The sequence below is a fragment of the Chrysochloris asiatica genome, unplaced genomic scaffold (genome assembly GCF_000296735.1).
Source record: "Chrysochloris asiatica unplaced genomic scaffold, ChrAsi1.0 scaffold00110, whole genome shotgun sequence".
NCBI classification, from domain to species: Eukaryota; Metazoa; Chordata; class Mammalia; order Afrosoricida; family Chrysochloridae; genus Chrysochloris; species Chrysochloris asiatica.
The window spans coordinates 3,571,831-3,583,918 of record NW_006408628.1 but is presented as its reverse complement, the minus strand read 5'-3'; the positions used below and the strand labels follow the sequence as shown (position 1 = coordinate 3,583,918).

Below are 12,088 nucleotides of genomic sequence, written 5' to 3'. Positions count from 1 at the left end.
TCCAGTGCATTAGTCCACAGTGCCACTAAAGCCTTCCTTTGTTTTCTAGATCATGGCTAAGCTGATAAATTGTGATAAAAGGTGGAACCTAGCCAACATAGTCACTTCCCCCAAATTCAAAGCAATAACCTTTAGGCCAAAGATGGAGATTTCTGTAATATATCTAAGTATGGATTGAGGTTCAGAGCTGGACAGCTGAGCTCTAGGTTTATTGACTTAAGATATCCTAAGGGCACTTTGGATGTGATGAGAGACCTCGTGCCCAGAGTCTGGAGAATGATCTCTGTGTCCTCCTGCCTCTCCTAGAGCAGGCACTACTTATGGTAAAGAAGGCAAGAGAATGTAGGACAAGTCGTACTTGCCTGGCAAGAGTCCCACCTAATTCCTTATGACGCGTCCGGTGCAGGTGACACGTTCTCTAAGGTGTGGATAGGCAGTTAATTTCATGAAGAGTAGGAGGTGTAGGTTCAGCCTTTTTTTTTTTTTTTTACAGTAGGGCATTATCTGAATGATTCTCATTCTCTCTGGAGTGTAGACTCCATACAACAAGCAGCAACTGGATAAAGCTTCTTGATCAAAGATTAACCCCAGGGAAGACACCTAGCAGGAAGAAAAGAACTGTGGGTTTTTTACCCCAACTCTCACAAAAGCTATGCCTTGAAAAGGCTTCCGACCCACTAACAGACAGCAAGTTGGACAGGATACCAATTCTTTTGTGGTGGAGTAGAGGAAAAAACAGGAATTATCTTGTTTGAGACGTTTGAAAGATGGCTTCGCAGTTTCATCAGCTTCGGATTCTGGTCTGGAAAAATTGGCTAGGAGTCAAAAGACAACCGGTGAGTAAAAAATTAAAAAAATAAATAAATAAAGATGGGGGACACTAATGGCTAACAAAAAAATGGGATGCTGATAACAATAACAAATGGCACTTTAGAATTAGCACTGGACTGCAAACCATAAAGTTGGCAGTTCAAACCCACCAGCTGCTCCTCGGAAACTATACAGGGTGGCTATGAGTCAGAACTGACTCGACGGCACTTAATAACAACAAGAAGTAAAAACAGAATAGATTTTGGCATTTTCTAAAACAAGAAATAAATTATTCAGAACTCATCCCCGTTTCTGTCTTATAGCTAATGGGGCGAGTCTAAACATGCCCCAAAAGCAGCCTCTTGATTTCAGTATATTAAAAGTAAACCAGGACGTGCCCTGGGCAAACAAAAGGATGTGCCTTGTTACTGGTTGAATTGGAACTAGTGTTGAATTCTGGGCTTGGGCCAAAATGCTCTCAGAACACTTCTTAAGCAAAGTATCAACACAAAGGTACAATGAATGGAAAGAAATGTACTTGAAAACCAAAGGGATATAAAGTTTGATTGAAAGTAAGAAATAGAATGCAAATTGTTTGCAATGAAAGAGGTCTGAAGACTGTTAGTATAGAAAAAGGACTAAGACATTTTAATATGTAAAGATAATTTACTAGAAATGTCAAATAATAGTCAATATATGTGGTGTGCTTCTGAAGTATTGCTAAATCACTTTACTGCTACACAGTTTTTCTTCTCTTTGCTCGTCTTAACACCTTTTCTGGGCTCTTACACCGATGTGTGTTTTTTAAATCACAAAGCCAGGTATTATTCTCTCCCAGGAGAGGAAGAAGGGTATTTGGCTTCTGAGTATGAGTTGTCACAGATTCAGAAGAATGTTTGAAAATCAGAGAAATCTGAATAAGCACTTCCTTTTACAGTGGTAATTATCAACCTCAAATGAATAATATAAATATTATACAAATAATGTGCATGATGGAAGCCAACATTTTATCTATGAACCTTACCTATAGTGTCTGACACCTCACTTGCTTTGATGTATATATTAGGAGAGGAAAGTCAGTAGTCAAGTTTCACTTACTTTTGTTAATTTGGGACTTCCGATTGAAAACCATAAGGCATTATGGGATTGCATGAGTATGTGATTTGGGCATCAAATTATGAAACCATTAATATTTTTATTTGCTTTTTAACTGGAACAAACAGAAAAGAAAAACTTCCCATATGTAACACATGGTAGGTGCTCTGTGCAATTAAGTAGGGAAAGAGTCCAGGGTGGAGGGGTAGAGTCAGAGACTAAGTTAGGCTGCTGACTGGCTATGTGACAAAAACAAAAAATCTCCATTGCAGTTGAGTAGGTACCTACTCAGAGCAACTCTATAGGACAGAATAGAAGAATAGAACTGCCCCCATAGAGTTTTCAAGCCTGCAAGTCTTTATAGGAGCTGTTTTTGTTGTTATGTGCCATGGAGTTGGTTCCAACTCAGGGCAATCCTATATACAGGGCTTCTGAGGCTGTAAATCTTTACCAAAGCAGAAAGCTTCATCTTTCTATCATGGAACCACTGGTAGTTTCGAACTGCTGATTGTGAGATTAGCAGCCTAAACCATAACCAATCAGACTGCCACATATTTCTCCCACTCCTGATTTGATTAACACATACCATGATTTCTCTGAGCACTAGTTTTCCCATTTCTAACTTGGGCAAGTTGTTGTAATGTGTCATCAGATTTGTTCTGACTCATATTGACCCTGTTTAGAGTTTTTGAGGCTGTAAATCTTTGGAGGACTCAAACCACCCACCTTGTGGCTAGCAATTCAATGCTTATCCTACAAAGACAGCATGCTCCTGTATGCTAACGGACAAGGTTTACCATTTATAACTCATAAGGTGGGAAGAACTATATGCACCATTGTGTTTCAAAGTGCTTTATAGATAATTTGGCACTTGGCAAATAGATTACAGGCAGCCACTGGGTTACAAATATCCAATTTATGTACAACTGTAGCTATGAACCAACCCCTGTAAAGTTTACTATGTTAAAATTCTAACATAAGTTCAACATTCATAATAACAAATGGATACTGTGTATCGTGCATCAAAATATTATTATTACTGTATTGTTATGTTAAAGGTGTTTTAATGGACCTGGAAGTATTCCTGTACATTTTTTTATGAATAGAAAGATATATTGAATAATAAATGTTAAGACACACATTTGACTAATGGACATTAGATACAAACTATACTTAATTGTTCTGATTTATGTAAAAATTCACCTTAAAGTCAAATTTAGTAATGTAACTTATTTGTCATCTGACTGTAGTCAAGGGTTTGGAGCATGTGCAAATAGATTATAAAGAAATTTGGAGCAATGTGTGTGTCATATTTTATTCAAATAGCAGCTGAAAGGAAGTCCAGGAGATGTGGGAGAGAGGAAGACGTTCACATAAATTTCTTCAGTTCTTTATCTATTTAATAGAAATTCAATAGATAAATATAAAAGCAAAGAGGAACTCAAGTTTTTAATGTTATTGTTGATGAACTCAAGGCTAAGGTTTATCTTAGAACTATCTTACCTTAAAAACCAACAAAAATAAAACAACAGCAAATCCTATCCATTTTTTCCAAATCGCTCTTGAATCTTCATCTCCTCCCTCTCCCCTGCCACTGCCCAGCAGTGGTTTTGTAAAGATCCTGTTACTGCATGTCATGTTCCCTCCCCTTGAACCTGGATTGGCCCTAGCACTGCACCAGTCCATGTGAGGGAAGTGACTGTTTGCACCAGCTGGTTGCCACTGCTGAACATTTTAGTAAAAATTTCTACAAAACAGTCCTGATCAAAGGAGTCTGAAATGCAGAACAGAATGTCAAATTTCACAGAATCCAGACTTACTGGACCCAAAGAGACTTGATGGATCCCCAAACCATTGCCCTGAGATAATCTTCAAACCTTAAATCTTAAACCACAAATATCCCTGAAGCTTTCCTTAAATCAAACAGTTATTGTTGTTGTTGTTGTTGTTAAGTGTCATCGAGTTGGTTCCAACTCATAGCAACCCTGTCTGTATAAGGTTTCTGAGGAGTGATTGATAGGTTTGAACCACCAACCTTTTGGTTAACAGCTTACAGTATAGCACCACACCAGGACTCCAGAAGATTAGCTTAATTGGTAAAGATTATCTGCCTTGAGCATCAAGCTTTTTAAATGACCTATCTACACGGGAGCCAATTTACAACAATGACTTTACAGGTTAGAGAAGAAACTTAGATGGCAATGAATTCATGTTAATGGTGGAGGAATCATTCCGAAAGGAGGGTGAGAATTGTTGTGCACCTTGAAATGTACTCAGTGTCCCTGAATTATGCTGTAGAAATGGTTGAGTTGGTGTATTTTTGTTGTGTACATATTCAGCAACAATTAAAAATAAAATAAAATATTTTTCCATTGAGATGTTATCTTTGGAAATTTTAATGATAAATTTCTCTCTCATCTACAAATTAGCTGGCATATCAGTTTTGTACTCCAGGATTTTTTTTCTACATTTTAGTCAGTTTTCTGCTGGACATGGTGACATATTTAGAGGGGATTCAAGATGGACATGCTAAAAGTGTTTTCACTATGATATCTGGTTTTACTATCATTTAGCCATGATTCCTAAAAAACCCCTAGTCAATTGCACTTGTGCCTAGAAAAGATTGTGGATAATTCAGATCTTAAGCACAACTTGTGAGAATGGGACTTAGGACAGGAAGTAAAGGCAGAAAATTCCAGAATTTAGGGCAGTGTAGAAGCCTCATGTCAACCCTGTATGACCATATTCAGGGACTCGAGAGAGTTCTTACTGTAGAAAATAGTGGTGCCTGAAGAGAAGAAAGAACAATCTTAAGTAGAGGAGAAGGGCAAAGAATGATATATTTCCTTCTTCATAGATTTACCTAGAGCTAGCTCAGTTATTTGGCATTAGAAAGAAAATTTGAAGACACACATGGAAAGGATATATGTATGCCACTGTTATACGTTGTTGTTGTTGTTGTTGTTGTTATTATGTGCCATTGTTATTAAGGGGTTGGTTTTGACTCATAGCAATCCTGTATAAGGTTTCCAAGGAACAACTGGTGAATTTGAACTGCTAACCTTGCTGTTCAAACTGGCCTAGAGGTTGAGTGTATATCCTATGGTACTACATCAATGGGATATAAGAAGGAAAAATGAGAAGTCAAAAGATTGCAAAGACTTTCTTTTTTAATGTGAAAAAGACAAAATACAGACATATTAGAAGAAAGTGTGAAAAGAAGCTATATATAAATTTGTAGTCTTTGTGTAGTGACTAGTTTTTCATCCATTCATCAATCATTTAGAATGCAAATATTTTAATCTCCATTTATATTGCTCCACATATACTTTAAATATCCTTTCCCCATGAAACTAGAGATGAAGTTGTGTGACACTAAAAATGTAGAATGTTTATTGAATGCTGAGGAAGAAAATGTCAGCATCATGATCTTAAGGACATCCACCACTTTGTTTTCAAGAGATTCCATCACAAAGAAAATGATGAGGAGTATCTTTAAGGGAAGAAATTAGAGATCTCTTTATGCGGAAACAAAAAATATAAGAGGAAAAAAAAAAAGAGTTAAATAGAGCTATGATAAAAATGGTAAGGCAGATTGGCAATTGCTACAATACAAGGATATCATGGGCGATCCACAAAGGCAATGTTCTGCATCTTGCTCTTCTGAGTAGTTGTTGTTAAGTGCCATCGAGTCGGTTCCGATCCATATCGACCCTGTACAGGGTTTCCGAGGCTGACAAATCTTTACGGGAGCAGAAAGCCTCATCTTTCTCCCACGGAACAGCTGGTAGTTTCGAACTGCTGGCCCTGTGGTTCGCAGCCCAATTCGTAACCCCTACTGGGATCTTAAAAGCTGTAAGAAGCCATCTGATATGCAAATATTGGTCTTTCTATTCCAGAGCAAAGAAGAGTGAAGGATATCAAAGGCCTGGAAACAATTAGTTCAGTGGACTAATAGACCAAATGAACTTCAGTCTCCATGACTCTGAGACCAGAAGAACTAAATGGTACTTAGCTACCACTACTAAGGAGCTCTGGTAGCGTAGTGGTTATGAATCGGGCTGCGAACCGCAAGGTCAGCAGTTCGAAACTACCAGCTGTTCCGTGGAAGAAAGATGAGGCTTTCTGCTCCCGTAAAGATTTACAGGCTCGGAAACTCTGTACCAGGTCACTATGAGTCGGTTCCGACTCCACGGCACATAACCACCACCACCACCACTAACTGCTCTGAAAGGGATCACATTAGAAGGTTCTTGATAGAGTGGGAGAAAAATCTGGAACAAAACTCAGAATCATAAAAAATGCCAGGCTTACTGGTTGTGTAGACTGGTGTAACCCTGGGGTTCTGGCCCTTAGTTCCCTTCAGGCCTGGAACAGAACTCACCCCTATGGCTCAGTTATCAGCCAAACTGTAGCCAGGTTTATAAGGAGAACATTAACACTAGGAAGGCATGCCCTCCTTAAACTAATTAACCATTTGAGATCAAAAGGGCAGCATTTGTCTAAGGAATCCTAGTATTGTGATATAGGATATGCACGGCATTAGTAACCACAAGGTTGGTGGTTCAAAACCACCAGCCACTCCTTGGAAACTCAGAACTGACTCAACGACACTTAAGGACAACAAAGCTCTGAAGGCGATGAAATATAGTGGAAGGAAGAAGGTAAACACAGAGAGGAAGTGGGAAGATTGTAATACAATATGGGGACTGCAATCACTGACAGGAAGCAAAATCTGTAATTGTTGAATTGAAAATTAATTTATTCTACAAACCTTTACCAAATTCACAATAAAAAGCTAAAAATAAGTTTATGGAGGCTTAAAAGAGTTACAAATGATTATAGAGCTTCAGCCACCACTCATCTGTCAGTTTGTCATACTGTGGTGGCTTGTGTATTGTTGTGATGTCACTTGTATTTAAATACCAGCAGGGTCATCCATGGTGGACGGGTGTCAGCTGAGCTTTCAGACTAAGACAGACCAATAAGAAGGAGAGACAGACGCCTTCTAAATGCACAGCCAGATATAGTGCAGTAGAGCACAGTCAGATATGGTGCCTCTCAGGTTGGAAAGCACTCTTAGGTTGGAAAACACATTAGGCGGCCTCCTCAATGTAAAGTTGACCAAAATGGAGCACAATTTTTGGGACCGTAATTTGATCTGGTGCAGAACTCAAAATAAGGAGAAACAGATGCAAACATCCATTAATAACTGAAACATAGAATGTATGAAGTATGGATCTAGGAATATTGGAAGTTGTCAAAATGAAAATGGAATGGATAAAGATTAATATCCTAGGCATTAGTGAACTGAAATGAACGGCTATTGGCCATTTTGAATCAGATAATCATATAGTTTAGTATGTTGGAAATGGCAAGTCCAAGAGGAATAGGAGAGCATTCAGAGCCAAAGAGGACATTTTAACATCCATTTTTTGCTTTTTCAAATTGTGAATTAAGTGAAAGTTTTCAGACAAGATCATTGCTTTTACATACATCAAATCATATGCTTTGTTTCATCTCAATGATGACAATCCCTCCATGCAACAGCAATTGCTCGGCTTCCTCTCTGTGGTTGTTGTTGTTGTTGTTAGGTGCCATCCAGTAGGTACCGACTCATAGCAACCTTATGCAAAACAGAACTTAACACTGCCCTGATCCCCACTACTGTTGCCACACTTGAGTCCATCTCTGGTTACCCATGCATAAATATCCTCTTTCAAACTCTTAAACATTTGTGGGATATACATATATTCCACTCTTCCTTCCGTACCCTTCAAACTCTTCTGGATCTGTACTGTTTACTTTTTACTCCCTTTAATTGATCACAAAATTTAGGTTTGCTGGTTGATTATGGTTCCTAGCATATAACAAGACATGCAGTTTCATTAATTTAATCAATCATCAAAAAATTGATGAAAGAAACATGTTTCAGACATGGGAGCAACTGAGTAAGAAATTAGCTTAAGATCAAAGAAACATGTGGCATTTCCATATACATCTTAAAAATGTTACCAAAATTGATTATAATCTGTTAGTATGGGCTTTCTTGATCCCAGTTTTTAAGGAGTCTTTTGTATGGATGACAGCATGGTATAGTAGAAACAATGAACTCCTTTATTTCCTGATTTGGGGGCTCAAACCCTCTTGTAACTGTCAAGTTAGAGTCATTCTTGATTTCTGTTGTTGTTGTTAAGTGCCGTGGAGTCGGTTCTGACTCACAGCTACCTTTCTGAAGCTGTACATCTTTGTGGGAGCAGAAAGTAAAGATGGATCGTTCTTTATGTTATTGTTCATGGCTATAAAGTTTTCCTGGCTATAATTTTTATGAAAGTAGTTTTACAGTCCTTTGATTCTGTGAAGCAACTAGGTGGGCTCAAACCATCATTGTTTGATTGGCAGCCAATCACAAGCTGCTTTCTCCACCCAGGCTAGAAAATCCTGGAAGCAATCCTACCCTCTAACACATGGGTTTTTTTTTTTTGCCAGCCTTCTACTTTAGCAAGCACGATGTCCTTCACCAGGGACTTATCCCTCCATGAAAACATGTCTAAAGTGCATGAGACTATTGTTATTAGGTAATTCAATTTTACTAGTAATACTATAGATCAGTTCTAAATGAAAATTTTGTAGTGAAATGACATCTGATTTCATCCAATGAATTGTTTAATCTTTAAACTTGTAATTTCACATGCTGGCTTTACTGACACAAAGCCAATGTGAGATGTGCCCTGCCATAGTGAATTCCTTCAACCTCACCAACTACACACACGAAAAAAGAGTTCCTGGATACAAGGCATGTTTTCACTCTCTTTTCCTGCTCTTTCATCTTTTTTCTTTTGTTTCTTTTTAAAATTGGTTCCAGATTTTCAAACAGAAATATGAAGATTTCTATTTTTCCCATCTTTAGAGACCTTTGAAAATGCTTTCTAAAGCTTTTTTATTTGGGAACTATTTCAAATTTAAGAAAAGTTACTGTTTTAGCCACGCAGAGTGAAGTCCAGCTATCCCAATTTGTTGGTGTTCATTTCTACAACCAAGAATATTCTCCTAATTACCTAATACCACCATCAAATGTGCAGACCCTAAACTTTGCCAATTGCCCTAATAATGTCTTTTATAACAAAAGAGCTAGTTCAGAATCATGTGATGCATCTATTCTTCAAGTCTCTAACATCCTTCAGTTTGTAATCATTTCTCAGTCTTTCCTTAACTTTCATGATCTTGACAGTTTTAAAGAGTATTTACTATTTTCTTACTGTTAGACTCAAGTTATCTGACTTTGCAGGACTACAGCAGGTGTGGTGCTGTATTGTCCCTATTGCATCATATCAGGTGTTGTTTTTGTTGTTATTAAGTGTTACTGAGTTGGTTCTGACTCCGTATAGGGTTTCCAAGGAGCGGTGGATTTGAACTGCCGATCTTGGGGTTCAAACTGCCCTTGCAGTCCAGTGTTTATCCTCAGCACCACACCAGGACTCCATATCAGGTGGTGCATGATGTCAATTTGTACCATTTTTTGGGGAGTGGAGAGGGCTGGGATATTTTTGGACTATGCACATACTCCATTCCTCATTAAACTTTCATTTTATTTGTTTACTTATATATTTATATCTATGTGGACTCATGGATCTAGTTTATTCAATTAAACATAATGTTGTTAGAAGGCATTTTGATGCTCTTACTGCCCTAGACGTGACCAGTTAAAGCATCTTCAGGCTGGTATCTGAGTCCTTTAGGCATGTAACCGTCCTTCTTTCTCTGAACTCCTCTGAGCGTCTGCCTCTGTCTGTCCTTTTTCCTCTCCTCTCTCTGTGTCTCTTTTCCTGTCATTCTTTCTGTCTTCTCCATATACTCACTAGCTTTTTCCAGGTTTGGATACAGTTATACCCCAAGAACCATGAGCACACCTAACACGGAGATGGCCACTACAATCTATGCTGGACAAATGATTGATTTCACAACAGAGGCAGGGAGAGTATATAATGAGGCTGAACATAAATGATCTGTTCATAATACATATACACACCTTTTTGTGTATTATGCATTTTGTGTGTGTTTGTGTATATTATGCATTTTGTGTGTGTATGTGTGTTGTATGCATTTTGTGTGTATGTGTATATTGTGCTGTGTGTGTGTGTGTATGTGTGTACTATGCATTTTGTGTGTATGTGTGTATTGTGCAGTGTGTGTGTGTGTATGTGTGTACTATGCATTTTGTGTGTATGTGTGTATTGTGCAGTGTGTGTGTGTGTGTGTAGTATGCATTTTGAAAGCAGGAGTTGATGCCCACACCATTGCTTTTAATCTACCACAGCAGAGTTCTTTCTTTCCCCTAATTGCCCATGACGGATCTTGAGGAACGTGAGTTCTATTGTTCTCAGTATATTTACTGGTTTGTCCAACCCCCTTGGTGTGGCCTCTGCCCCCTGGGCCTGCATAGACACCTTCTTCACCCCATTTGGTCTCTGGAACCCTTGCCTATCCATTACACTATGGGTGTCCTAGTCACCCTGATATAGTCCCACATTCCTGTGGTTCGCCTATTCCCGTTGAAGACACTTGCCTTGCTGGGACTCTCTAAGGATTTTTAAAGTTAAATTTTCAGGGAAGGAAGGGTAAGAGAAAGAAAACAGAATAGGACACCTGTGTGAAAAAATAAATCTTGAAAATCAAAAGAGGGAGACAGTTGGCAGTGGTTAACATTCTACTTGGGGAGTCCTGGTGAGGCACTGTGGAATAAAGCACAGGGCCACAAGGTTGGTTGGAATCACAGGTCAGCAGTTCAAACTTACCAGTTGCTCCTTGGAAACCTTATACAGGGTCACTATGAGTCTGAACTGACTTGACAGCACTTAACAACAAGTGTGGTGCTGTGAGTCCTGGTATAGTGTTATGTGATAAGCACTGGACTTCTAACCACAAGGTATATGGGTCAAACACACCAGATACTCCTTGGAAACCTTATACAGGGTCACTAAGAGTTAGAACTGACTTGGCGGCGCTAACACCAACAACTACAGTGAGCAGTTGGCAATAGATCAATGTGCATAAGCGCTTTGCTGTGAAGAATGCAGGAGGGATAGGATACAAGTGAGGTCTAAAGGTAAGAGTGAGATCATTAAAATATTAGCAAAAAGACTACATTTTACAAAACCGCTTTCTCTAAAGTTACAAGCAGCCCTTACATTTATGTGTATATGTATAGCCTCTAAACAAACACAAGGACATTTTGGCTCATTGGTTTAGACTTCAGATCTAGATGGTGTACTTGCCTCTAGGTTGTGTAGGATAATATTTAGAATGAGTTGAGAGCAATCCTGCTTTTATGAAAATGTAAGTGTTGCATATTGCTTTTGTAAACCTTAACATTTGCAAGATCAAAGCATAATTATTATCCTTCTAAAATGCACAATTTACTCACACGGGATATCAAAGAGATTGTCTGATGATTTCCGCATTCTGTTGGGTCACTTCTCTTTGGAATAGGCACAAATACAGATGTCTTCCAATCAGTTGGCCAGACAGCTGTCTTCCAAATTTCTTGGCAGAGATGAGTGAGTGCCTCCTGTGCTGCCTCACTTTTTTGAAATATTTCAATTTTTATTCCATCAATTCCTAGTGCGATATTCTTTGCCAATTCCTTCAATGCACCTTGGACTCCCTCCTTCAGTATCATTGGCTCTGGATCATATGCTACTGCTTGAAAGGTTGAACATCAACGATTTCCTTTTGGTACAGTGACTCTGTGTATTCCTTCCATCTTCTCTTGATGCTTTCTACATCATTCAATAATTTCCCAGTGAATCTTTCAATAACGAAAGCCAAGGCTTGGATTTTTTCTTCAGTTTCCCCAGCTTCAGAAATGCTGAGCGTGTTCTTCCTTTTTGGTTTTCTGATTCCAGATCTTTGCACATTTTGTTGTAATATTTGGCTTTATCTCCTCGAGCTGACCTTTGAAATCTGTTCAGCTCTTGGACCTCTTCATTTCTTTCATTTGCTTTAGCATCTCTACACTGGAGAGCAAGATTCAGTGCGTCTTCTGACATCCATTTGACCTTTTCCTTCCTTCTTGTCTTCTCAATGACGTTTTGCTCTCTTCATGTATGATGTTCTTGATGTCATCCCACAACTCTTCTGGTCTTCGGTCTTTAGTGTTTAATGTATCAAATCTGTTCTTCAG

At 38.6% G+C, this 12,088-nt stretch overlaps 1 protein-coding gene across 1 annotated transcript in view; it reads left to right on the top strand.

The window, feature by feature from the left end:
- The first annotated feature begins 767 nt into the window (after positions 1 to 767).
- Positions 768 to 12,088, top strand: part of ABCA12 (ATP-binding cassette, sub-family A (ABC1), member 12) — a 221,686-nt gene continuing 210,365 nt past the window's right edge. Inside the window, exon 1 of the mRNA XM_006867786.1 lies at positions 768 to 836. Within this exon, the coding sequence (XP_006867848.1) occupies positions 768 to 836 (69 nt within the window). The remainder of the gene's footprint in view (positions 837 to 12,088) is intronic.